This window comes from Ranitomeya variabilis, chromosome 1 (assembly GCF_051348905.1).
Source record: "Ranitomeya variabilis isolate aRanVar5 chromosome 1, aRanVar5.hap1, whole genome shotgun sequence".
Taxonomy (NCBI): domain Eukaryota; kingdom Metazoa; phylum Chordata; class Amphibia; order Anura; family Dendrobatidae; genus Ranitomeya; species Ranitomeya variabilis.
Window position 1 is genome coordinate 872725283 of NC_135232.1, and position 27568 is coordinate 872752850.

Genomic DNA, 27568 nt, shown 5'->3' on the forward strand with positions numbered 1-27568 from the left:
GTGCTTGGTGATACTCGGTTATCACTCCAGTATCACGACGCTCGGATGTGCTCTTTACTTGACGATGTAAAACTCTAATCCCTTCCCTACATCTTTGGTGCCTGTTACGCAGCCAATAAGCATGCAGGGATTGCCTGTGAGTTTCTGTAATGCCATAGCCATCTTGGTTGTGGCATTACTGTGATTGGCTGGTTGTCTGACATCATCAGGGATTATAAAAGGACAGACGGCGCCGGGCTCGGCACGCTAATGCCATTGCACAGCTCTGTGACAGTACATATTGAGGGTAGAGAGTGCTTCTCTTGGCCTGTGTGCACAGTATAATGAATCAGAGGCCTGTACTGTTGATACTAGTGCTAAAGCTGAGCCATCACACTAAAAGCTCTTGTAAGAGCTAATCAATTGTAGTACATACAATCTACATTTAGCCTAGAGAGGGAGAGAGAGTTGCAGGAGTAGGGATAGTGACAGAATCCAGTCTGTAGACAGGGATAAGGCCTGTGCAGTCCATTGATGAATATATAGCTGAATTTTTTATGTACGGGCAGAAAAATTGTAATATATTTTGATCCATCAAGCATTACGTGCTTTGAGACCTTTTTTGTGTTATATAACCCACCCAAAAATCGTTGAAACATTTTCCTGGTCTACATTTCTCAGAAATACATTATACCGTTGTGTGGAGTACATTTCTGTGATCTGTAAAACTGCTAAAAAACTTTTAACATTTTTGTAAGCATCTATTTCTCAGACGTACAGTGTTAAGTGGTATGTGAACATTTAAAGGATCTGTTAAACTGCTAAAAAGCTTTTAACATTTTTTTTAGTCTTCCATTTCTCAGACATACAGTGTTACATGGTCTCTGAACAATTCTGTGATCTAAAAAACTGCAAAAAAGCTTTTCAATTTTTTTAGGATTCTATTTCTCAACCGTAGAGTGTAATGTGCTCCAGATCCATGGGTTTCACAAACAACTTCAGATTCTATGTCCATTCTTAACAGTTCAACTTTACTCATCAACAGCAAAGGAAGGAAAAAAGTTCCAACACCAGGCGTCTCTTCATTAAAATCTTCAATATTTTATTTTCATGTCAAGAATAAAACATCATCCTGTGACGTAGCCCCTGAACTGAAAGATTATTATATATACACACTATTAGTAAACGGGATCTGTCACCATGGTTTTGCCACCTAAACTGAGAGCAGCATAGTGTAGAGACAGAGACCCCAAATAGAGGGATGTATCACTTACTGGGCTAGGCTGCTTTGTGTAGTTTATATAAAATCACTGTTTTATCATCATTTGAATCTTTGGAGTCTTACAGACTGAGACTGTGACTCCCATGTTCAATGTTCTTCAGCACTGCAGTACCACACCATAATCACATTAGACCTTTTTCGATGCCTATGTGGAATGAGCTGTGCGCTATGCCCTCCTGTCCCCACTTTGTATAAGTATAAAATAGGGCTCTCTGGCCAGCCCCCATCTTTCACACTCGCTGTGATATCCGACCTCATCGACTGCACTACAACCATGTGAAGCCATAGCTATAGAGATTAAAGGGTAGAATCATTAGCCCGGCACCGGCATGTTATTTATTTTATCGATTCTATAAAATAGCAAAGTGATTGAATCAGAGGAGACCTGCGAATTTCAAGAGACGTGAGTCGAAGTTGATTCTTATTGGATGGATTCTCTCATCTCTAGGGGACACCTTTGTCAGCCTCACAGCAATTTAGGGTCCAAACCTCATATGGGCAGACATCATTTTATCCATTGAATTGTCTGATCATGTTCCTGTTGTGAGGGAATGCTGACAAAATATGCATGTACCAAAATGTCACCTACAAAAAAAACAAAAAACAAGTTGTCCAATAAAAAGGTTGTACAGTTACTGTATATAGAAAATAAATTATCATGGCTGCTGGAATGCAAAAGGCAAAATATTAAATGCTTAAACGTTTTGTTTTAGTTGGCAAATAATGTAGAAAATTACATTATGAAGTTTGAAACCTACAGCACTGCATCTAACGCAACAGTTGTACTGTATCTTACAAAGGTAACATACTTTTATTCTTTTCCGTTACTGAACCTGTATTTCTTATTACTTATGTATGCTACTTACAAATTCAATTACAGGTTCCTAATACTGACGTTCTTGAAATTGGATTTCGAATACACAAGAATTTTGAAATAGGACTTCTCCAACCAGCCGACATTTCCATATACGAGTATTACGATCTTGGTAATTAATGGCTCCTCTACATCTCTATAAATTGCATTCTTCTCTAGTCATTTGTTATGATAAAACATATTTGAATGGTGTGCCTGCTTTAGATAAGAGTGTATATATTGCTCTGGGGGACTCTTTGTGATTTTACAGTGGGCAGATATTATATACCCTGAGATCAACTAGTTTTGCATATGGAAAAAAAAAATGGAAAGGAATTTTGAAAAACGGACAAACCCTTTACCAGTTTTCTTTAGTTTCCACCTATTTCTTATTGGGAGTAAATGATTGAATGTCATTTTCTTTAGAGCCTGTAGAAATGGTGAATTTTTTTTGAGGACCAATGCAGCAGGTTTATTAGTGTAAACATTGTCCAAAGAAGTTCTTTGGTTTGTAGTTTAGCAAAACTAACCATGAAATTATGATGTGTTATCTGTGGTCTTATGAAGAGTAGATAGCTCTACTAAATCTTTAAATATGTTTACAGTTGAAACACCAAATTTCAGTCCCAGCAGTCATGCCTATCCAGCTTCTCATTTGCTTGGTATTTAACTACCAAATTTGGTACAACTATTGCATTGATCTTTCTAACAGTAGGTGTAAATAACAGGGGGTGTAATTTTGGTCATATATACTTCTTACCTATAGGAACACATTTTGAAGACTGATTAACCAACATAAATTTATAGCGCTCCGATTTATCATACTTATACAGTAACTATCACTGTCTGACTACAGCTGCTCCCAGTCAATGTCCTGAACTGCAGTCTTCAAACTGGGAAAATTGGCCTTTTTAAATTATTTTTTTCCTCCACATCCAGTTATGTTTTTTTTACAATTTGAGCAAAATTAAATGATGTTTTGGTTACTGGTGTGACAGGGTACATAACAGAGATCAGTGAACAATTCAAAAGGCCTTTATTGGGACTGGGACAATATTCCAAAAGTAGATACGATTCCTTAGAATCTGTACAATCTGCCATACACGGGCACCAGGACCTGGTCACTGCAGCAGATTCTTGCCCTTCACAATACACATCAAAAACTAACAAACCAAACCTGTGGCTTATTGTTCTACCTCTCTTGGGATCAGCCCTCTGGTTGAGCAGAGATACTCACACCCCACCCCCTTAAACATTTGCTACAGGTAGCTCAAAGACTGAAGAAGGTTCCGGAAGCCCAGACGCCAGCCTGTATGTGGAGTTGTGTATTAGGGAGGCCCCCTGCAGAGAGGAACAAAGACACACATGTCTCCACCAGATGCAGAACAAAAAATACTAATGTAGGCCTGCTTAAAGTATGGTCCATGACAACAGGCTGGGGTGACACTGTTGCAACCCTTCCCCCCTCAACTTGTGTACAGACTAGTGACCTCAACAGGTCACTTGTCAAGTACACGTAGACATGGCTTACGTGACTCATGGCTGCTTCTGCCTGGACAATCTATCAGCATGTTGGTGTTGGCTCTCTTTTGGATATCATACAATAAAGTTATAGGGTTGAAGGTCCAAGCTCCATTTTGCATCCTCTTTGACTTAAACTCTACTTCCTGCACCCACAAATCATCATTGTAGATCTCTCACATAATTTCCTAGGAGAATATCTGCAGGCAAGCCAATCAGCACCCCAACCACTCATAGCTTCAACCCAAAGTCAAAGTCTAGTTCTACACTTGCTTTTTTGATATTACTCCATTGGCCACCAGCTAATTCAATGGTAATCTCCTGTCCATGCTTTATCGCCTCTGGCCGAACAACTCAGGAATCAGCTATTATGAGATATGCCCCAGAGTCACAAAAATCAAGCACTTTCTGACCAACCAGCACAACCTTCTGTAAGTCCTTTCTTTGAAGAATAAAGTAACTTGTGGCTGTTGCTTGCAACCCATAAGCCCCTAGTGGTTGAACATGGGTGTCTAAGTCATTAGGCAAGTCAACTTGGGGGGTAAAACATCTTCCTCCACTGTATTTGCTTGTAAATAATAGTGCTGCCAGGTTCTTGTAAATGATAGGTAGATTTGATGCTGGGTCATTCCTCAATCGACCATGAGGGCAGGTGTCTTGCAGATGCCCAGGCTGCCCACATCAGTAACATCTGCGCTGTGTCATAGTTCTTCCCATTTGCTTTCTGGAAAAGGAGTTAAGGAAACCTGGAGGCTGATATCCATGTGAAGGTGCATGTAGTGGTTGTTGGGGTTGAGGATAACTCCTCCACTGGATAGCTGGGCATGTGACTTGCAGATGCCCGTAATGTCCACAACCATAACATCTGTGCTCTACTACTTTCTCTCCTTGTCGCATTCTAGAGGATGAGGTAGAACTAGTTGGAAGGTGATTCACATGGGTATCAACATGAAGTGGTGGTCTAGTGGGACAGCAAGCCCTGTGGAAGAACAAAGGACCACCGGTGATGGGGTGTTGGTGTTTTTTTCTCCATCCATCAGTAGCTTTTTAAATTGATCATTTATGGTGAGAACCTCATCAGCTAAAGCATCAGCTGGATTTCTCTCACGCACCCGTTCAGTGAGCTCAGTGGGGCAAAGAACTGTTCTTTTAGAATGACCTGGAGGATGGCATCCTGAGTTAGGGCCCCCTCTCCCTCTAGCCAGTGATGACACGCTTGTTTGATGTTATGGGCATAAAGTTTAAAACAGCCTTCTCCATTACAGGCTAAAAAATGGAACGGAGTCCTGTAAGTATCTGGAGTTACTGCGTAATGTTCTAGGATGGTTTCCTTGATATCCTCATACTCGCGGTTCCACCGAGGCTCCATAGCTTGATTTGCTTCCGCAGGTCCACCCTCTAAGAGCTCCACCAAACGTCCGACCTGCTCCATTTCTGGAACTTCCAATAACTGACATTGGTGTTCAAAGTCTTGGAAAAATCCCTCAATGGGCCCTGAAGCCTCATTAAATGGCTTAAATTCCTTTGGTGCACTCTTGGGGATTCCCTCATGGTGGGTGTTGTGGTTACTGTGTGCCTGGGGGTTCTAACTGCTTCTACAGCAAGCCACCTTTCATGACCTCTCTGAATGGCCTCCTGCTTATCTTCTATGGTGGCAATGCCACCTCCTCCTCATACCACCCAACCCACTGACTTTTCTGGGTATTTACCCCGGTCCTGTCTTTCCTCCAATTGCTCGGGGAATCCCACTCCAGTGGCATCTTCAAGCCTAGCTCCTTCCAAAACCTCAATTAGTCGATCTTTGGACAGTCCTTTGTAACTGATCCCTAATTCACGGATATTTTGTTTGTAGGTTCCCCACAGTCCAATTCCTGTGTTCTGAGGTACTGGTTCCATTCGTTGCCAGGTCTTTGTTCTCCATTCCCTCTGCCCTGATTCCTCTGCTGCCAATCAGTGTGTGACAGGTGCATAACCGAGCAGACAGGGACAACAGACCAGTGAACAATTCAAAACACCTTTATTTGGACTGGGAGAATAGCCCACCAAACCTAGATATGATTGCTTAGAGGCTGCAAAGTGGCTACAACCAAAGGAACAAATCCAGGGTCGCCAGCCGGTAATCCTAGTCCAAGGAAGATGCAACAGCAGTCCTTAGACTAGTTCCTGAAATCCAGCAGGGCAAGACAATGTGGCATCTGATCTACAATCTTCCATATACGGGCACCAGGACCTGGCCGCAGGAGCAGATCCTCGCCCTTCGCAAGACACAACAACAACTAACAAACCAAACCTGTGGCTTATTGTTCTACCTCTCTTGAGATCAGCCCTTTGGTTGGGCAAAGATACTCACACCCCACCCCCTTAAATATTTTCTACAGGTAGCTCAAAGGATGAAGAAGGTTCCAGAAGCCCAGTTTCCAGCCTGTCTGCAGGGTTGTGTATTAGGGAGGAACAGAAACATACATGTCCCCACCAAATGCGGGACAAAAAATGCTGGGGTGACACTCTGTTACAACTGGTGCAAAGGTTTTTGCAAATATTGACACTTCCAAGAAGCTCTACATTGTTAGATATGACCAGACTCAACAGAGCATCACCTCTTGTCAGGTCTTCTACAAGCTGACCCAAAATATCTCATATAACAAGCTGAGCAATATTTTTCCTATTTGCAGTTGAAGCAGAACCATTACTGCAGTCAATAAGTGGGAAGTTAAAATCTCCCATAGCTACTATTATAGCAGCCTGTGCAGCCCCCCCCCCCCCATCTGATTATGCAGCCAATCCTTCAATTCTTCAGTGATGTTGGGTGGTCTATACATTACACCAAAAATTACTATTACTATAAATTATTTTTTGTTTTTGTGACATGGAGAGGGCTTTTTAGGATTTGCGCTTTGTTTTTTGTGAAAAAACATGAAAAAAGATGTGACAATACCATTGCATCTGTCTTTCATTAAATGCAATGTTATAAAATACAGATCGCTATTTATTTTTTTTTAAAGAGTAAAAAGTGCAGGAGACTTTTTTTGCATCCTGTTAAAAAACAGATATTTGCACAAACTAATGTCAAACTGATACCCTTTTGACATTTTTTCCATTATCATCTATGTAAATTATATATTTTATATTTACACATATATTTATTTGGTAGGCAATATGTTGCCCAAGAGAGTATAAAAGTACTCAGGAGGACTTTACATCTTTTTCCATTACTCAGCCTTTTACTGTAACTGAGGACACCATAGCAGTGCCAGCAGACCCAGGAAAACCAGCGCTCTGCCATGGCACAAATTCTTCATACAGATCAGCTAGTTGTGCTAAGACCCCAAGAGCTTTGTTTTTTCCTGGAGACAACCAATAGCTATGTGATCATTGCGTCCTATAGAAGCACTGGCTGTGCCAATACTTTTATTCAAAAGACAAGATAAACAAAATGACCTGCCTCTGTTAGGCTGGTTTCACACTTGCGTTTTTATCTGCATGTGTTTTAAAAAAAAACGCATGTGTGAAAAACGCATTTAAACGCGGTAAAACGCATGCGTTTTTTAGACGCATGCGTTTTTATAGAAAAACACAAGAAAACACAAGAAAACACAAGAAAAAACAAGAAAACCCTAACCCTACCCCTAACCCTAACCCTAAACGTGACTGAAATACGTGGCACTGAAATACGTGCAACTGAAATACGTGGTACTTAAATACGTGGCACTTAAATACGTGGCACGTGGCACTTAAATACGTGGCACTTAAATACGTGGCACGTGGCACTTAAATACGTGGCACGTGGCACTTAAATACGTGGCACGTGGCACTTAAATATGTGGTACTTAAATACGTGGCACTTAAATACGTGGCACGTCGCACTTTAATACGTGGCACTTAAATATGTGGCACTTAAATACGTGGCACGTGGCATACGTGGCACTGAAATACGTGATACGTGGCACTTAAATACGTGGCAATATGACTGTCAGAAAATGTTCATTAAACGGTTAGGGGTGAGGTTAGGGGTAGATTAGGGTTAGGGTTTGGATCCCTTTATCACCTTGATGGTGGTGGGTGGTTTTTCAGTGTGTTTTCTGTTTTTTTTCTATAAAAACGCATGCGTTTTTAGCGCAAACAAACGCATGTGCTTAAAAACGCATGCGTTTAGGCTACGTTCACATTTGCGTTGTGCGCCGCAGCGTCGGCGCCACAGCGCACAACGCAAACAAAAACGCGGCAAAACGCACGCTAAAACACTGCGTTTTGCGCCGCATGCGTCGTTTTTGGCCGAAAGTTGGACGCAAAAAAAATGCAACTTGATGCGTTTCTTGCGTCCAACGCTTGAGGCCATGCGGCGCAAAACGCAGCACAACGCATGTCCATGCGCCCCCATGTTAAATATAGGGGCGCATGACGCATGCGGCGCCCGACGCTGCGGCGCCCGACGCTGCGGCGCTGACCGCAAATGTGAACGTAGCCTTACATAGACAGCAATGCATTTTTTTGCCGCGAAAAAACGCATGCGTTTTTTCGCGGCAAAAAACGCGCAAGAAAATACTGCAGGTAGCATTTTTGAAAATGAACGCATGCAGACAAAAAACGCATGCGTTTGAAAACGCATGTGCAAAAAAACGCATGCGTTTTCAATGTTAAATATAGGGGAAAAAAACGCTGCAGACAAAAACGCAAGTGTGAAACCAGCCTTAGATTCAAAACCTGTAATGCAAAAATGTCAAAGAACACTGCGGCAAACTCATAACCCATATCACGGGTCATAGCTTAGTTACAGTTCACCGTGTAAACAATCATTTTATTTGAAAAATTAATTTTAAATGCATATCTCCACTTTTATTCATACACAATAAATGTCTAAAGGACATTGTGTTTGCTTTGTTTTCATTGTCAATTTCTTTTATGCAGATAAAAAGTGCAGTACATTTTATAACCTTCCTGAGGAGAGTGGAGAATTGAAGAAAATCTGCAAAGGGTCTTTATGCAAGTGTGCCACAGGTAACATTACGAACGCAATTTTGTAATAAGTTTCTTTTGCCTTTTATTGTATGGCAAACATTAGTAAAAAAATCTTACTGCTTACGTATCCAAACACCAAAATGTCAGTGCACTTGTCGGTTGCACTCCCTTACCCAATGTTTCCACCACCAGTACAGTGTTCATTTTAGGACATCATCACATATCAAAGTCAAACATCAGAAATACTTTGTCTGATACCTGACTCTGATGCCTGACTCTGATACGTGATTCTGATACCTTAGGTATCAGACTCAAGTATCAGAATCAGGTTTCAGAATCAGGTATCAGAATCAGGTATCAGAGTCAGGCATCAGAGTCAGGTATCAGACAAAGTATTTCTGATGTTTGACTTTGATATGTGAAAGTCAGGTATCAGAATCAAGTATCAGAATCAGGTATCAGACAGAGTATTTCTGATGTTTGACTTTGATATGTGATCATGTCCTAAAATGAACACTGTACACCTGACCATTCTGAGAAGCAGAGGCATCAACAAACATCTATCATCACTGATCAGGATTGTAACTAGGAACAATCAAAGGCTATAGCTTTAAAACAAATCCTTAGTGTATTGAATTTCTGTGAGAACTTCATCTATCAAGAATAGTGTTTAAAAAGCATAGACAGAATTTAGAACTGGTGGTATTCTCATGTTATGACCCACATGAGGGGAACCTTTAGTCAGAAGCTGGCTAGAAATTAGAGTTGAGCGAATATGTGCGGGTTCCCTCTTATTCAGCAAGCTTGCCGAATAAGCTGCCGAGGGAGCACGGCATCCTGAATCACGCCGGCTGATCGTCACCACAGCTGCATGTGTCACGGCTGTGTCACAGTTACGACACATGCATGGAGAGCCCAACAAACAGCCTCTCCATGCATGTGATGTGACCGTGACACCGCCACGACACATGCAGCTGTGGGGCTGATCGGCCGGCGCGATTCAGGAAGCCGTGTTCCCGAGCAAATTCGTTCTTCTCTACTAGAAATCCACGTTGAACATGCAAGTGCAATTCGTTTAGGGCTTGTGCACACGTTGCAGATTTGCTGTATTTTTTCTTTGCAGATTTGCTAGCCAAACCTGAAATAAAGTGAAACTTGTATTGTCATGCACACGTTGAGTATTTTTGATTTGCAGATTTAGTGCAGAAAGTAAACTGCAGCACGTCAATGCTCTGCATTTTTGCCAGCGTTTTTCACCATTGACCTCACTCAAATTGATTAAAAATGCGTTTTTCCTGCAAAGAGATGCAGAAATTTCCTCATCGTGTGCACATAGCCTTAACATTTTTAATTAGTCTAATTTTTAACCTAAAGGGAATCTGTCAGGTAATTTTTTTTAGTACAATAGTACTAAATGGTAACCTGAAACAGGGATAGGGCATGTAACTTTTGTTTCTGTAGCTTCTCTGGTTTTCTTGATGTATGGCTAGTCAAGCGTATGTAAATCAATGCTAAATATGCACTTCTCCTCACACTTATAATTTTGCCCACCCCTCTGCACCGATGTGGTATACGGTGAATCCAAACTGAATATGCACTGCTCCCCACGCCCATATTTTCGCCCACTCCTCTACGCTGATGTCAGTGATAGTAAGAATCTTCACTGTCACTTACTACCGCTGACGTCAGCATAGAAGGGTGGGTGGGATTATGGGTGTGGGGAGCAGTGCATATTCAGTTTGGATTTACTATCTGTGACATCAGTGCAGAAGAGTGGGTGGGGGAGCAGTGCATATTCTTTTTTGGATTTACATATGCTTTACTAGGTGGTGCGCAGCTGTGAATTCTCCAGTGCTTACAGCAAGAAAACGGAGAAGCTACAGCAAAAATATGCTACAGATTCTGAAAGGGCTGCCCAAGTCCTATTTCAGAATGCTCTTAGTATCGTATTAAAAAATAAATCAAATTACAGATTCCCTTTAGCTTATGTGATAAAATCATAAGAAAAAAGAACATCTTCATGTAGAATACCTTATCTCAACACTTAACCCCTTCCAGACCCTGAATGTACCCAGTGCATCATGGAAGGCAGTGACTTCTCGACCCTGGACGTACTAGATAAATCATGGCTAAATTATGATCACATTAGGGTGCATGCTGTTTCTAACAGGGCACCTGGGCTCATCTTCAATGGTGGTTTTGTCGACCCACACAACTACAATTCCTGTGATTGGCTGTTCAATTATGAACAGCCAGTCATAGGGATTTCAGTGTCAGAAACACTGATGTCCAGCCTATGATCAGTGCTGCTGTAACAGCACTGACCATAGGCTGGAGCCTAGCAACGCCAGTGTCACCAGGCTCAGCACTGATTGGTGTGATTGGACAATGACGTTGATTGCACCAGAGTGCACAGACTCAATCTGACCACACAATGACTGCTCTGCACCTGCTCATTCTGGCTTGGGAATGTTGCAGAGCAGTCATTGTGTCATTCTGTCGTGCTGTGCTGGGTCTTGTGGTGCAACAGACTTTTTCGAGCTATCGGTGTGTCGAAAGTGGGAGAAGAGGGTTGCATTGAAAATCCAACACAATGGGCAGCACTTTGAACACATTTTATAAGTGGTCATAAACTTGTAATAACTCATGAAAGAATAAAGTTACATTAAAACCAAGCACACCATTGTTTTTCTTGTGAACTTCTCAATAAGGTAAATGTGTCACATGTCGCTCTTTCCATTGGAAAAAATGAAGTTGGATCCAAAATGGCCAACTTTAAAATGGACCCCATGGTCACCACCCATCTTGAAAAGTTTTCCCTCTCCCATATACTAATGTGCCACAAACAGGAAGTTGATCTCACCAACCATTCACATTTTATTTAGGTGTATCCATATAAATTGCCCACCCTGTATTTCAATTTACAGGATATTACATCAGTATGTAAAATTATATTTTCAATCACTGTGTAATTCCACAAAGTCATTCTACATACTATTATATTACTATACCTTAAACTGGTTACATAAACAACTTTGTTTTCTTTTATGTTTAGGAAAGTGTGCAACTCTAGGCAAAATGACTGACAAAGAGACACTAAAACTCAAAGCATGTGAAGTAGGAGTTGACTTTGGTATGTTTTATGTATAACTTGCAACATTTATCACTTTTACACAATTGCAGATGACTATTATTACCATTGTTATGACTTTAAGATGCTGCATCTTTTATCCAATATATTATTTTTAATGTTTTTATGTATTATATTTAACCTTTTACTGACATATGAAGTACTGGTATGTCATATGCTGGCTCGCTGACTTTGGTGCGGGCTCGCACACAGAGCCTGCATCTTTCCTGGCACATGATGACTGATTTAATGAGCCATCATGTGCCTTTAACCCTTTCACAACCTTTGACGTACATTTACGTCCAAGATTATGTCCCTGCCTTTGATGAGGGCTGAATAAACAGTAACTGTGAAGGGAGAAGCGCACAATAGGGTAAAACTCTGATATAGGAGACCCTAAAAACAATAGGCTTGTTCACCTTGGGTGGTTGTGTGAAGACACAACTACTATTAAAGTTTAGATAGCCAGCTGCCGCTACCCCGTGTCTGGGAGAGGGATCAACCAAAGGGAAATTACCAAAACATAAAAAAAAAAGTTAAAAAATTGGCTGCGCTGCAGGAAATAAGTCTCTTGCTGCAATATTCATTAGATGCCTAAACCAACTTCTTGTTTTTTTCTTACACTTGATAAAGATGCCAGTATGGCATTGAAACGCGTAGTGGACAATAAAGAACCTTCTAAGGAATATCACAGCAAGAGACTTCTTTCCTGTAGCGCAGCCAGTTTTTAAACGGGTTTTGATGCGGGCTTGCATGTCTCGCCCACATCTTTCTCCACATAAAATGGGGAAAATAACGATTTGATACAGTGCCGATTTTGCAAGTTTTCCCACATCCAAAGAATGGAGAGGTCTGTAATTTTAATGATCGCTACACTCCAACTATGAGACTATTAAAAAAATCAAGAAAAATCACATTGTATGATTTTTACATAATTATTTTGCACTTTATTGCATGAAATAAGCATTTGATACAATAGAACAACAGAACTTAATAATTTGTACAGAAACGTTTGTTTGCAATTACAGAGGTCAGATGTTTTCTGTACTTCTTGACCAAGTTTGCACACACTGCAGCAGGGATTGTACCCCACTCCTCTTTACAGCTCTTCTTCGGACCTGTAATCGATTTTCAACTCCCTCCAAAGATTTTCTATTGGGTTCAGGTCTGGAGACTGGCTAGGCCACTCCAGGACCTTGAAATGCTTCTTAGTGAGCCACTCCTTAATTGCCCTGGCTGTGTGTTTTGGGCCATTGTCATGCTGGAAGACCCAGCCATGATGCATCTTCAATGCTCTTACTAAGGAATGGAGGTTGTTTGCCAAAACCTCACGATACATGACCCCATCCATCCTCTTTTCAATACGCTGCAGTCGTACACTCCCCTTTGCAGAAAAAGTATGATGTTTCCTCCCCCATGTGTCACGGTTGGGAAGGTGTTTTTGCGGTTCTTCCAAACACAGGGAGTGGAGTTGAGACAAAAAAGTTCTATTTTTGTCTCATCTGACCACATGACCTTCTCCCATGCCTGCTCTGGATCATCCAGATGGTCATTGTTGAACTTCAAACAGGCCTGTACATGTGCTGGCATGAGCAGGGGTCCTTGTGTGCAATGGAGGATTTTAATCCATGATGGCGCAGTGTGTTACTAACAGTAATGTTTGACACTGTGGTCCCAGCTCTCTTCAGGTCATTGATCAGGTCGTCCCATGCCATGTATTTCTGGGCTGATTTCTGATCTTTCTCAGAATCATCCTTACCCCACAGCTCGAGATCTTGCACGGAGCCCCAGTCCAAGGAAGATTGACAGTCATCTTGGGTTTCTTCCATTTTCTAATAATTGTGCCAACAGTTGTTGCCTTCTCACCAAGCTGTTTGCCTATTGTCCTGTAGCCCATCCCAGCCTTGTACAGGTGTTTAATTTTGTCCCTGCTATCCTTAGAAAGCTCTTTGGTCTTGGCCATGGTGGAGAGGTTGGAGTTAGTGATGAGCGAGTATATTCGTTGCTCGGGTTTTCCTAAGCATGCTCGGGTGGTCTCCGAGTATTTGTGAGTGCTCGGAGATTTAGATTTTATTGATGTAGCTGCATGATTTGTGGCTGCTAGACAGCTTGAATACATGTTGGGATTCCCTAGCGACCAGGCAACCCCCACATGTATTCATGCAGCTGCATCAACAAAAACTAAATCTCCGAGAACGCCAAAATACTCAGAGACCACTCGAGCATGCTCAGGAAAACCGGAGCAACAGGTATACTCTCTCATCACTAGTTGGAGTGATTGACTGAGTGTGTGGACAGGTGTCTTTTATACAGGTAACAAGTTCAACAGGTGCAATTAATACAGGTAATGATTGCAGCGTAGGAGGGCTTCTTAAAGAAAAACTAAAACAGGTCTGTGAGCCAGAATTCTTGCTGGTTGGTAGGTGATCAAAAACGTATTTCATGCAATAAAATGCAATTTCATTATGTAAAAAAATCATACAATGTGATTTTCTAGTTTTTATTTTTAGATTCTCTCTCACAGTTGAAGTATAGCTACGATTAACTTACCGACCTGTCCATTATTTGTAGGTGGGAATAGGTCATTGTATCAAATACTTATTTTCCACACTGTATGATGACTGTCAGCTGTCATGTGCCTTTAACAGTTGCAAGTGGAGTCCATTTTATCAAAATAAAATAGACTAATCCGATTGGTAAACGATGTAACTAGCAAAAAATTGAAACTCCAGGATTACGATATTTTTAGTTGCTACAACATTGCTATAAAATACAATGTTTTGATTGAGCAAATAATAAGCCCACAGAGCCTCTGATCCCCAAAAATAAAAACATTACGGGTCTTAGAAAATTTTGACACCAACCAATTTTTTTTTTATTTTTAAACACATATACAATTTTTGTCACCACTTAAATAAAAAAAACTATACATGTTTATTATCTGCATAATTGTACTGACCTGGAGAAGCATACTGCCAGTTTTACATTATAGTGAACATAGTAAATACCCTCTCCCCCCCAAAAAAAAACAATTGTGGAAAAGCACTTTTTCTGCAATTTCAATGCACTTGGAATTTTTTTCCGCTTTCCACTACATAACATGAATAAATAAATGAGGTAATTCCAGTAAGTGCAAATCGTCCCACAAAAAAACAAGTCCTCAAACGGTTGTGACTCTAGGAATAAGGGGAGGAAACACCGAAAATGGAAAAATGGGAAATAGCCCCATTAGGAAGGGGTTAAGTGATGCCTGTCAGCAGTTATGAACCAACCAAAAGCTGCTGACAGCAACTGACAGGAGAATAGTGTAAACATACCTGGTGTGATGATCATGCACGCTGAATGACCCAGAAAGTTGCAGGCTAGAGCTCGCTCCCATTGGCGTATAATACAAAGGAGTGCAATACAAGAAAACATCACATTGCACTCTGACCAATGTTATTAAATGAGTCAATGCTGTTCAAAAAATTCAATGTGTTGTGAGTGGCCGAGTATATCGAGCAAGATTTGCAAGTCTATGGTTGCGAGGAAGAAAAAAACAAACAAATCGAATTACACTCGGAGCATATGTTTGCTGCCCAATTTTTATACACATATCTTAAAGGAATCCCAACATTTCTTCAGCCAAGTACAGTAAATTCACAGCCCAAACCATCAGAATAGATTAGATAGATATTAAATAGCTACAGGACATCTATTCTGTCATAAGCTCCCTACATATAATAAACTTCAACCCATTAGTGCCTATCATGTGGCAATAATGGTTGTTTATCCCTATTTAACCTATTACAAAAATAAATCATTTTTTTAAATGACGTGGGGTCTCCCCTATTTTTGATAACCATCCAAGGTAAAACAGACAGCTATGAGCTGATATTATCAGGTTGGGAAGTTCCCTGGTTATTGGGCCCTTCCCAGCCTAAAAAACAAACCCGCAGACACCTCAAAATTGGTGTTTCACATGACATGTGCCCAGCTTTTACTGGTTGCCCTGGTGTGTTGGCAATCAGGGTAAATGGTAGTTGGGGTTGATGACAGCTGTGAGTTGTCAAAAATAACAGCTTCCATCAACCCCTGGGGTTGTAATGAAGAGGTGTCTATCAGATACCCCATCACTAACCCTGTAACAAAAAATAAAAACACAGAAAATAAACTTTTATTTGAGAAAAAGACTCCCCCACACTATCTTTTGTTCACCAATTTATTGAAAAAAAATCCCATGCAGGTCTGAAGTAATCCAACAAATCCGAAGTAGTCCAGAAAAGGATACCTGAAGTACATAAGAAGGCAGAAATAAAAACAAGAGACAGTCCTCCATTCACCAGTTTATTAGATAAAACTGTTCCCACGCGGGTTCGACGTAGTCTATGGGGATACCAGAATCCGGCCCCAGCAATTGTGAATAGCAGTAAGTTAAGTTACTGTAATTCACAGGCGCTGAGTACTGATATCACCAATCAGAGTTCCCGACTCCTGCCCCGTTCCATGAGACCCAGTGGCTCTAAACAGCAGTGACATCAGTTACTGCACTACTTATCAGCGCCACTGAGTCACGCTGCCCAGGACAGTGATTTGACAAATCACAGCTGTCATCAACCCCAACTACCATTATCCCGATTTCCAACACACCAGGTCAATGGAGAAGAGCCGGGCAAGGTGCCAGAATTGGCACATGTCTTGTGATTCCCACTTCTGGGGCAGTTACGAGCTTGTATTTTTAGTCAGTGAAGGACCCAATACCCAGTGACATTCCAGGCTTGATAATATAAGCCCACAGCTGTCTGCCTTACCTACGCAGGTTATCATAAATAGAAGGGACTCCACGTTATTTTTTATATATTATTCATTTAATAGGTTAAAGTAGGCTAAAAATGCTTTAGTGCCACATGAAAGGCACTAATGGGTGAAAGTTTATGATGTGTATAGGGCTTGTGGCATTATATATCTACAGAATATCTGTCTATTTATTATATATCTAATATTTCTATCTATATCTTTTTATAAGATTGCTTTATTAGGTTTATAAACTAGTTTTAAATTACATAGAGTATGGATTGCAAACGCATGTCATATGGATGTTAGGTGATAAAAATCACTCGTCCAACTTCTCAGGATCAACATGAGGGCTATTTTTTAAATGCACATGTGAGCAATCTCTAGATGAGAGAGTTATAGCACAGTCAATGCTCCTGAGTTCATACCCTCTGCTCCAAATGACAGCTCGAGCTACTTCCTTCCCGATAGGAAATGCAATGAAAATTCAATTTTATACTCTGTGCTGTTCACATATTATATACAGTGCCTTGAAAAAGTATTTGTACCCCATTAACTTTTTCACATATTTCATGTTACAATCACAAACTGAATGGGATGCTATGTGATATACTAACACAAAGTAGCTCGTATTTTGGAAGTGTAAAGGAAATTATGTATGGTTTCCTAAATATTTTACAAATATAAATCTGAAAATTGTGACAGATTTGTATTCCGCCCCCGAGTCAATACTTTCTAGGGCTATACTATATTTTGCTTCAATTACTGCTGCAAGTCTTTTGGGGGTATGTCTCTATCTGTTTTACATGTCTAAAGGAGGAATATTTTTGGCCATTTATCTTTCCAAACTGGCTCTAGCTCAGTGAGATTGGATGGAGTCTCGTCACAGATTCTCAATGGGATTTAGGTCTGGACTCTGACTGGGCCATTCCGCACATGAATATGCTTTGATTGAAACAATTCAATCAAAAAATAAAGTTTAATTAAAAAAAAGTTAAGTTTTACACATCAAAAAATGTTACCGGAAATATAAAACTATTTTGCCTCACTGCAATTGTAACAACTTACAGTATATAGTTAACATTTTAAACGTAATCTTTTTTCTAAACTACTTTATTAACATATCAAAGGAATAAAGAAAAGAGTTAGGAACCCTGTTGTGAGAACGAGCTCACAGACAGATTTCACTATAAGGCTGCCTTCACACATTCAGTATTTGGTCAGTATTTTACCTCAGTATTTGTAAGCCAAAACCAGGAGTGGGTGATAAATGCAGAAGTGGTGCATATGTTTCTATTATACTTTTCCTCTAATTGTTCCACTCCTGGTTTTGGCTACAAATACTGATGTAAAATACTGACCAAATACTGCTAGTGTGATGGCAGCCTTAACTTATTCTGCAGTCTATACAGTGGGGCAAAAAAGTATTTAGTCATTCAGCAATAGTGCAAGTTCCACCACTTAAAAAGATGAGAGGCGTCTGTAATTTACATCATAGGTAGACCTCAACTATGGGAGACAAACTGAGAAAAAAAAATCCAGAAAATCACATTGTCTGTTTTTTTATCATTTTATTTGCATATTATGGTGGAAAATAAGTATTTGGTCAGAAACAAAATTTCATCTCAATACTTTGTAATATATCCTTTGTTGGCAATGACAGAGGTCAAACGTTTTCTGTATGTCTTCACAAGGTTGCCACACACTGTTGCTGGTATGTTGGCCCATTCCTCCATGCAGATCTCCTCTAGATCAGTGATGTTTTTGGCTTTTCGCTTGGCAACACGGACTTTCAACTCCCTCCAAAGGTTTTCTATAGGGTTGAGATCTGGAGACTGGCTAGGCCACTCCAGGACCTTGAAATGCTTCTTACGAAGCCACTCCTTCGTTGCCCTGGCTGTTGTGAACTGTGTTTCTGGGCTCCCTCTTGTGGTCACTAATGGTATTGTATGAGTCATGTCTTCTGCAGGCCTGGGCTTCAGCTGTTTCATTAAGCTGTGGGTGTTCCCTATTTAGTCCTCCTTAGGACTCAGTCTCTTGCCTGGTATCGATGTAGTCCAATTTGGTCTCCTCCTGATTCCTTGCCATCTGTCTTATGCAAGAAAAGCTAAGTCCTGTTTGCATACTTTGGATCATTTGCATTATCAGTGTTTTTTGTCCAGCTTGCTCAAAATGTGATTTTCTAGCTCGCTGGAAGCTCTAGAGTGCTGATATTCTCCCCTCACACCGTCAGTCGGTGCGGGGGTTCTTGAATATTCAGCGTGGATGTTTTTGCAGGGTTTTCTGCTGACCGCATAGTTCACTTTCTATTTTCTGCCTATCTAGATTAGTGGGCCTCACTTTGCTGAATCTAGTTCATCTCTACGTTTGTGTTTTCCTCTTGCCTCACCGTTATTATTTGTTGGGGGCTTTCTATATCTTTGGGGTTAATTTCTCTGGAGGCAAGTGAGGTCTTATTTTCCCTCTAGGGGTAGTCAGTTCTCCGGCTGGCTCGAGACGTCTAGAAACAACGTAGGCACGTTCACCGGCTACTTGTAGTTGTGTGTTAGGATCAGTTATGCGGTTAGCCTAGTTTCCACCTCTCTAGAGCAGTTCCTATGTTTTTGTAGACTTAGCCGGAATACCAGAGATCCTCTACCACTAGGATCATAACACCTGGCGGTGTGCTTTGGATCATTGTCATGTTGAAAGACCCAGCCACGTTTCATCTTCAATGCCCTTGCTGATGGAAGGAGGTTTGCACTCAAAATCTCACGATACATGGCCCCATTCATTCTTTCATGTACCCGGATCAGTCGTCCTGGCCCCTTTGCAGAGAAACAGCCCCAAAGCATGATGTTTCCACCACCATGCTTTACAGTAGGTATGGTGTTTGATGGCTGCAACTCAGTATTCTTTTTCCTCCAAACACGACAAGTTGTGTTTCTACCAAACAGTTCCAGTTTGGTTTCATCAGACCATAGGACATTCTCCCAAAACTCCTCTGGATCATCCAAATGCTCTCTAGCAAACTTCAGACGGGCCCGGACATGTACTGGCTTAAGCAGTGGGACACGTCTGGCACTGCAGGATCTGAGTCCATGGTGGCGTAGTGTGTTACTTATGGTAGGCCTTGTTACATTGGTCCCAGCTCTCTGCAGTTCATTCACTAGGTCCCCCCGCGTGGTTCTGGGATTTTTGCTCACCGTTCTTGTGATCATTCTGACCCCACGGGGTGGGATTTTGCGTGGAGCCCCAGATCGAGGGAGATTATCATTGGTCTTGTATGTCTTCCATTTTCTAATTATTGCTCCCACTGTTGATTTCTTCACTCCAAGCTGGTTGGCTATTGCAGATTCAGTCTTCCCAGCCTGGTGCAGGGCTACAATTTTGTTTCTGGTGTCCTTTGACAGCTCTTTGGTCTTCACCATAGTGGAGTTTGGAGTCAGACTGTTTGAGGGTGTGCACAGGTGTCTTTTTATACTGATAACAAGTTTAAACAGGTGCCATTACTACAGGTAATGAGTGGAGGAAAGAGGAGACTCTTAAAGAAGAAGTTACAGGTCTGTGAGAACCAGAAATCTTGATTGTTTGTTTCTGACCAAATACTTATTTTCCACCATAATATGCAAATAAAATGATAAAAAAACAGACAATGTGATTTTCTGGATTTTTTTTTCTCAGTTTGTCTCCCATAGTTGAGGTCTACCTATGATGTAAATTACAGACATCTTTTTAAGTGGTGGAACTTGCACTATTGCTGACTGACTAAATACTTTTTTGCCCCACTGTATGTAGGTGCTTCATACACTAAATTGTGCTTAAAAAATGTTTTGGGATTCTACTGAAAAAGTTACCTTTAAGAAGAAATACAAATATTTAAGTAAAAATCCTTTAAATGTGTTTTTTATATTGTTTAGTTGTAAAGGTTCAACTGACTGACTCAAGGACGGAAGCCAACTTTGCTTTCCACAATTTCACCATTTTGGATGTAATCAAAGAAGGTAAGAAAAAAACGTCACAGATGCAGTTAGTTCTCAAGTCTCCCGTTCAGTGGGCAGAATTTACTATCGTGATCAAAGACCTTTATCTATGCTGCGTAATACACAGGCACATCTTACATTATGGCTTATAAAAAATAATTACCTGCATGCAATAAGTGTCAGCCTCCTGGCTTGAGGCGGTGTAAATTTTTCCCTGACTCGTGTTTTGCCTATATCACCAGGTTTCTAATTTTCTTTTGGTAAATTTATGAGCAACTTAGGTAAATCGATGCTTCCATTGTACTCTATGTACCAGCAAAAGAGGTCGGATCTTGCCAGAGCTGAGCACTTTGTCATTGAGCTTGCGCTATAGAATCAGCTTCCCCCAACACCCAGAAAAAATAGTCTCACCAGATTTTTCACTCACTCTGGTATCCCCTTAGTGTTCCAGCCTATCAACACAATTTCATGGTGGGATTTGTTTTCATGGCATGTGGCTGCCTAATAGTGTCCCACATGTGGTGCAATCTTAGTCCTTAGTTTAATATCGCCAGAGGCTCAGCCTGGTTGAATGTCCGAATGCCTGTCACATCTATAATGACAGGCATAATGCAATGGAGAAGAATTGGAGTGTATTTTATCAAGATCATTTAAGTTGAAGTCCCTATTGGAGACTAAAATAAAAAGGTAACAAAGCTGAATAAAATGTATGAAAAAATATAGAAAATATTTTTTTAAAAAGTCGAAGGCGGCGGCGGCTGCTAGTGATGGGTGAACATGCTCGGATAACGTTTTATCCGACTGTGCTTGGGTGTTATTCGAGCATCTGGGCGTGCTCGTATATTATGTTCGGGTCTCCGTGACTGCATGATTTGCGGCTGTTAGCCTAAGCACATGAGGGGATTTCCTAGCAAACAGGCAATCCCTGCATATGTTCAGGTTTAGCATCACTAAAGGCTGTACATGAGTGATAACACATTTGGAACAATCCAATCTATGTAAATTTCATGTTCTTTGACCCATACAGTGAAGAACAGGAAAGAACTTCAAACTTGAAATAACTTTTTAATTCATCCATCTCCCAAAAAATGGAATAAAAAGCAATAAATATAAAAGACAAAAAAAATAAAAAACAATAAAAATCAATGAGTCCCAAATTGATACCAATGCAAACATCAACTGATCGACCCAAAACTAAGCCCTCAAAAAGTTGTATTGACAGAAAAATAAAAAGAAGCTCAATAAAAGACATTTGAAATTGTATTACCCCTGACTAATGGAGTTTTGAGCTGGGTTTACACCAGTTGACCAGCAGCATTAAACGATAGCCGAAGGCCAATATTTGCCGTCTACGGCCATTCAATGGGCTGCTTAGACAGGCAGACTGATCGATTATCGATTGTTCTCTGCCTAGACTTCCACTGTTCTCGGCAGCACATAAATTGCATCCACAGGACGATGTGCTGCCGAGAACAGTGATAATTTAAGAAAGCTTAAAAATTATTTCACCCAATGAACAAATGTTTTACTAGTATATCAGGTGACTGGCAGCCTATTTACACTGCATTCTAAGGAACAATCTTTCCTGATTAATTGTGGAGTGTATAGTTATGTGCAAAATAATTGAAGTTTAACATTACTAATGTGCTTTTATTTACTGTTGTTGGCATTCATATTCATTAAAAAGTTGTACATTTTATTGTACAGTAATTCACAAAGAATATATACAAAAATAGAAATCAGAAAACCAGGAAATAACAAACCATTTCAGCAACGGGAACTAAAGTAGCACAGACAGAACAATGTGAACTTCTCATGATACCATAGCCGAGTAACAATAAAGTGCATAGTGCATGTTTGGGCAGACACACATAGGGGCAGAGTATTCCATATAAGTAATAATTTAGCCCTTCTCTGGGGCTCTAGGGTCATGATATATCAATCATTCCCACCCCAAGCTCTTACCCATTGCATGGCATCAAAAAGGGTCCACACCGTAGCCCCAACGCGCGTTTTGCGTCGGCTTCGTCAGGGAGCGGTGCTGCTAGATGTGTGCGGTCAGTTTTTATAGACCCCCCAATTACCAGAACGATACCATTTGTTGCGGCGCATGTGCTCTGTCTGTCCCCCCAGGGATTACATTGCTAATGGTGTTCAACATGGCACTGCGGTTCACAGCTTCGTCGTGATGACGTCACTGCACCGCACACGTCACTAATGGGCACCGTCCACAATGCCCCAGGCCGCTGATGGCAGAGGACATGCGCACAATGGATCAATATCAGGTAGCGCATACCAAACATATATGTGCCTATTACAGGATACACCTCCTTAATATAAAATAGTATTATTGATCCCGCACTCAATCTATCTAAAAGGGAGCCAATAAAGTGCGATAGTGCAAATATTAATAAGATAATATAAGGATTATATAACTAAATATTAGTTCAGTGATTAACAGAAAAGGGAAGTCTGTAAGCAAATTTCAGTTTATGCTGTAAATATTCGAGTATGTAAATGAAGATGCTGCTATTTTTGAGCAGCCTATTCCTTTTTCTTCATTTTCAGTATAAAATTTGATATTTTGTTAATGTTTTCATTTGGAATTGAATGTGCAGTGCTCCCAGTGCCTTTGTACATATGGAAATAAATATTATGAAGATTGAGCTTTTTCCTAGTTGTTTTAAACACACTGCTAAAGTTGTTCATATACTTTACAAATGATGATATTTGGTGCAAATTTTAGAGTGCCCCCCCACCGCCTACAACAAAACCGAAATGTCACGCTGTATACCTTCAAACTGTATAAAATATTACTACTGTACATTAGCGTCTTGGAAGCTGTAACATGGCTTCCATTGCGCTATTTGGGGTCCTGCTGTACTGCCATGTCTCTGACTATAAAATGGAAACATACACAGTTTTTGTTCCTGTTAGATTCTATATGAATCCAAGATGGAAAAAACAAAATTTCTTCATCATCAAATAACTCAGTAATACAACATAGAGAACATTCTAGCAAAGGCTGTTGTGTCAGTTTCACCATTCATTTGTGCCTTCTTTTGTGGTGACTTTCACAAAATTCCAGACCCCATAAATAATTCAAAACCCTAAATCTATCCAGACCCTATACCAGAGGCCAAAATTAATTTAGATCCCAGGCCAGACCCCTACATTAGTAAGACACACAGACCAGATACCATAATTAACCTAGACCAAACTGAAAATCTGACGTAAAAACTAACCCTACTTGACATCTGCCATACATGAATAGTGCAAAGGGGGAGTGGGCTCAAAGGCTGATCCCAAACCATACCTGGCAGATAATGGCTGCATGTCACAATCAGGAACTGCCTCTAAGGGAAGAGTCAGGCAGCGTATAACTTGGATGAGGATCGCAACGTAGTGCTGGAACTGGCCGTAGGCTTCCAGACCAGAGAGTGACAGCATGTATTTCTATTCAGCTGTCACGCTCGGGTTAGGAGAGCAAACTGCTAACCTGAGCATTACATTTCAATCCTTATCCAAGTTATACGGCCGTCTGACTCCTCCCTAACAGCCGCGGGCAGACTGTTAATGTTAAATACCGCTATCACAGAGAAGTCAACAGATTAAGTCTGTCTACAGTGCACTGGCATGGGGGCATGTCACGCTAAGCACCCATCACTCGCCCCATGACGTGATTGCGGAGCACTGATAGGTTGCTATGACATGGTTCTGTTGAAGACCCCCATGCCTATCATAATGTAATGGAGCTCTGTTATCTGAGATTCAAAATAGACTGAATTTTACTATATTCTGCTATAGTCTGGCATTCCTATTTATACTATAGGATATCTGCCAATCACAGGTTCAACTTCCCTTAGAGGACTAACAAATACACTAAAAATAAAAAATATGGAACCCCACCCCCCAAAAAAATGCAACACCCACTTATCACCACAAAAAATATAACAAAAATACACATATATGGAGTAACTGCAACTATAAAAGGTCCAATCTAACAAAGTATAAAATGAATTAACCCGATTGGTAAACACCATAAACAGAGAAAAGTTGTGGGGTTTTGGTAGCTACAACTCTGCAAAAAATGCAGTAAGAAGTGATCAAAATGTCACATCTATCCCAAATTGGTATCACTAAAAAAAGTTGTCTCCCCCACCAAAGATAAGCTCTTACCCGGTTACATCAACCAAAAAAAGAAAATGTCATGGATCTTGTAAAATGGCAACACAATCAATTTTTTTTTACCACCAAAATGCTAAAAAAAAAATTGAACAAATTTAATCACTTTAATTGTACTGTCCTGTAAGATCACGGTGCCAGGAATTTTTTACCACACAATATATGCCATAAAAAGAATTCCCCAAAAAACAAATGTAAAAATTCAGTACTTTCATTCAACTTGGATTTTTTCTGTTTTCTAGTATACTATGTAGTAAACTGAATGGCGTCATTCAAATGTACAACCCTTAATGCAAAATATCAAGGCCTTATATATCTATTCGGAAGGAAAATAACCAAATATGACCTTTGAAAAGAGGACAGGAAAAAAAAATACATGCAAAAATGGAAACTGACCATGTTGGGGAGGGGCTTATATAGATCCCTCAGTTAGACCCTTACATTTACTTCCCACTCCTCGCTCCTGGCGCAGATTCTTAGCTCTTGGCAGTGCTGCACTAGATCCTGAGCATCAGACGGGTCTTGCATAGAGAACCTAAACTGAATAAAGGAGTTGCAAGCATATGGCAAATCATTGACCCACAGTCCCCAGTTCAATTGCTCCTGGCAGTGGCAGAGCAATATAGAGGATTGGTGACTGGTGGAATTCTCAGAGTGGCACACAAGGATCCAATCATTATCACCAATCTTAGCCTGCAAAAGACCAGTATTTAATATTATAAGCCGGGTTAGCTGCATGAACGATATGCCACAACAACATGGTTACCCAAGGCCCCGTGTATATGCAAACCTACGTACAGGCTCCGTTTTCTGTTCGCTGACAAACTTTCATCTTTTTCAGGAGCGGACATTCAGTACATCACCACTGGTCAGCAAAGAGAGTTTCTTAATCACGTGGCTTGTAACCAGATGCTTGAATTGAAAACAAATATGGATTACCTTATAATGAATCACTACGCTAATGTATGGGAGATTTCATCATCGTAAGTATCATAAAATCCCACTATGTCAAATAACCTCCATGTGTAGCATCGTATGACCTACAACGGTCTCCTTGCAATTACCTATTTCTTGTCTCTTATTTGCAGAGCAAGTTACATGTTTGGCAGTAACACATTCATACTCGCTTGGCCAGAAGATGATAATACGCTAAAGGAGTTTACAGAAACCATGAAAGAACAAGGATGCGATACTTAAAGCCTCTTTAAAAAAAATTATATTTAGTAGCAAATGTTCACAAATTAATTAATGTATACAGACGTGCTCAAAAGTTTACATACTCCAGCAGGATTTTTACTTTCTTGGGCTTTTTTCAGCGAATATGAATAATAACATCAAAACTTTTTCACCACTCATGGTTAGTGGTTTTCTCTTTTTAAATCGTAATGACAACCCAAAACATACAAATGACCCTGATCAAAAGTTAACATACCCTGATGACTTTGGTCTGATAATATGCACAGAAGTTGATACAAATGGGTTTGAATGGCTACTAATGGTAAAATCCTCACCTGTTTGCTTGTAATCAGTGTGTGTGCATAAAAGCCGAGTGAGTTTCTGGGATCCAGACAGACTGTTGCATCTTTCATCCAGCCACTGATGTTTCTAGATTGTGAGTCATGGGGAAAGCAAAAGAATAGTCAACGGATCTACTGGAAAAGGTAGTTGAACTGTATAAAACAGGAAAGGGATACAAAAAAATATCCAAGGAATTGATAATGCCAATCAGCAGTGTTCTGAAGATCTGAAAACTAGCGGTGTGACTGTTTCAAGATGCACAATAAGTAGGCACTTGAAGAAAAATGGGCTGCATGGTCAAGTTGCCAGAATAAAGCCATTACTGCACAAATGCCACAGAGTATCTCGCCTACAATACACAAAACAGCACAGAGATAAGTCTCAAAACTTATGGAACAAGGTAATTTGGAGTCATGAGACCAAAATTGAACTTTTTGGCCACAACCATAAACGTTACGTTTGGATAGAGGTCAACAAGGTCTATGATGAAAGAAACACCATTCTTACTGTAAAGCACAGAAGTGGAACACTCATTTTTTGGGGATGTGTGAGCTACAAAGGCACAGGAAACTTGGTCAAAGTTAAAGGAAAAATGAATGCAACATGTTATTAGCAAATACAAGAGGCAAATTTGCACTCATCAGCCCGGAAGCTGCGCAAGGGGCGTAATTGGACGTTGCAACATAGCAGCGATCCAAAACACAAGGCCAAGTCGAACTATCATTGGCTACAGCAGAACAAAGTGAAGGTTCTGGAGTGGCCATCTCAGTCTCCTGACCTCAATATCATTGAGACAATCTGGGGAGCTCTCAAGCGTGCAGTTCATGCTAGACAGCCTAGGAATTTACAGGAACTGCAGGCTTTTTGCCAATAATAGTGGGCAGCTTTACCATCTGTGAATATAAAGATTCTCATCCACAACTACCACAAAGGACTTCAAGCTGTCATTGATGTTAGAGGGGGCAATATATGTTATTAAGAAATGGGGTATGTGAACTTTTGATCAGGGTCATTTGGATTTAAAAATAGAAAACACAGTAGTTTGACAATAAATGGCTTCACCCAACCACTAATCATGAGTGGTGTTATCATTCATATTCTCTGAAAAAAGGCCAAGAAAGCAAAAACCCTGATGGGGTATGTAAACTTTTGAGCACAACTGTGTATATATATATATATATATATATATATATATATATATATATATATATATATATTGTGAATAAACATTTTAGCAAACAGATGTTAATCATTTATTTGCAGTGTGTACACCAGGCATAAGTTGCCAGATAGTACAGATAATATATTACAGTGTTATCCAAGCATGCTTGTGTGCTAACCGAGTGTTTTCAGCGTGCTTGAATAATATGTTTAAGTCCCCGCAGCTGCATGTCTTGCGACTGTTAGTC

The 27568-nt window shown here is 40.4% G+C and overlaps 1 protein-coding gene across 2 annotated transcripts in view; it reads left to right on the plus strand.

Annotated features, from left to right (window-relative positions):
- The window catches only part of LOC143788104 (venom factor-like), a 381787-nt gene extending 354520 nt beyond the window's left edge, over nt 1-27267 (plus strand). For both annotated transcript variants that reach the window (XM_077277495.1, XM_077277503.1), the window contains 7 exons: nt 1975-2061; nt 2142-2247; nt 8541-8630; nt 11647-11724; nt 20394-20477; nt 25483-25624; nt 25730-27267. In XM_077277495.1, coding sequence (XP_077133610.1) covers nt 1975-2061; nt 2142-2247; nt 8541-8630; nt 11647-11724; nt 20394-20477; nt 25483-25624; nt 25730-25838 — 696 coding nt within the window. In that variant the 3' untranslated portion in view covers nt 25839-27267. The remainder of the gene's footprint in view (nt 1-1974; nt 2062-2141; nt 2248-8540; nt 8631-11646; nt 11725-20393; nt 20478-25482; nt 25625-25729) is intronic.
- Nucleotides 27268-27568: the final 301 nt, after the last annotated feature.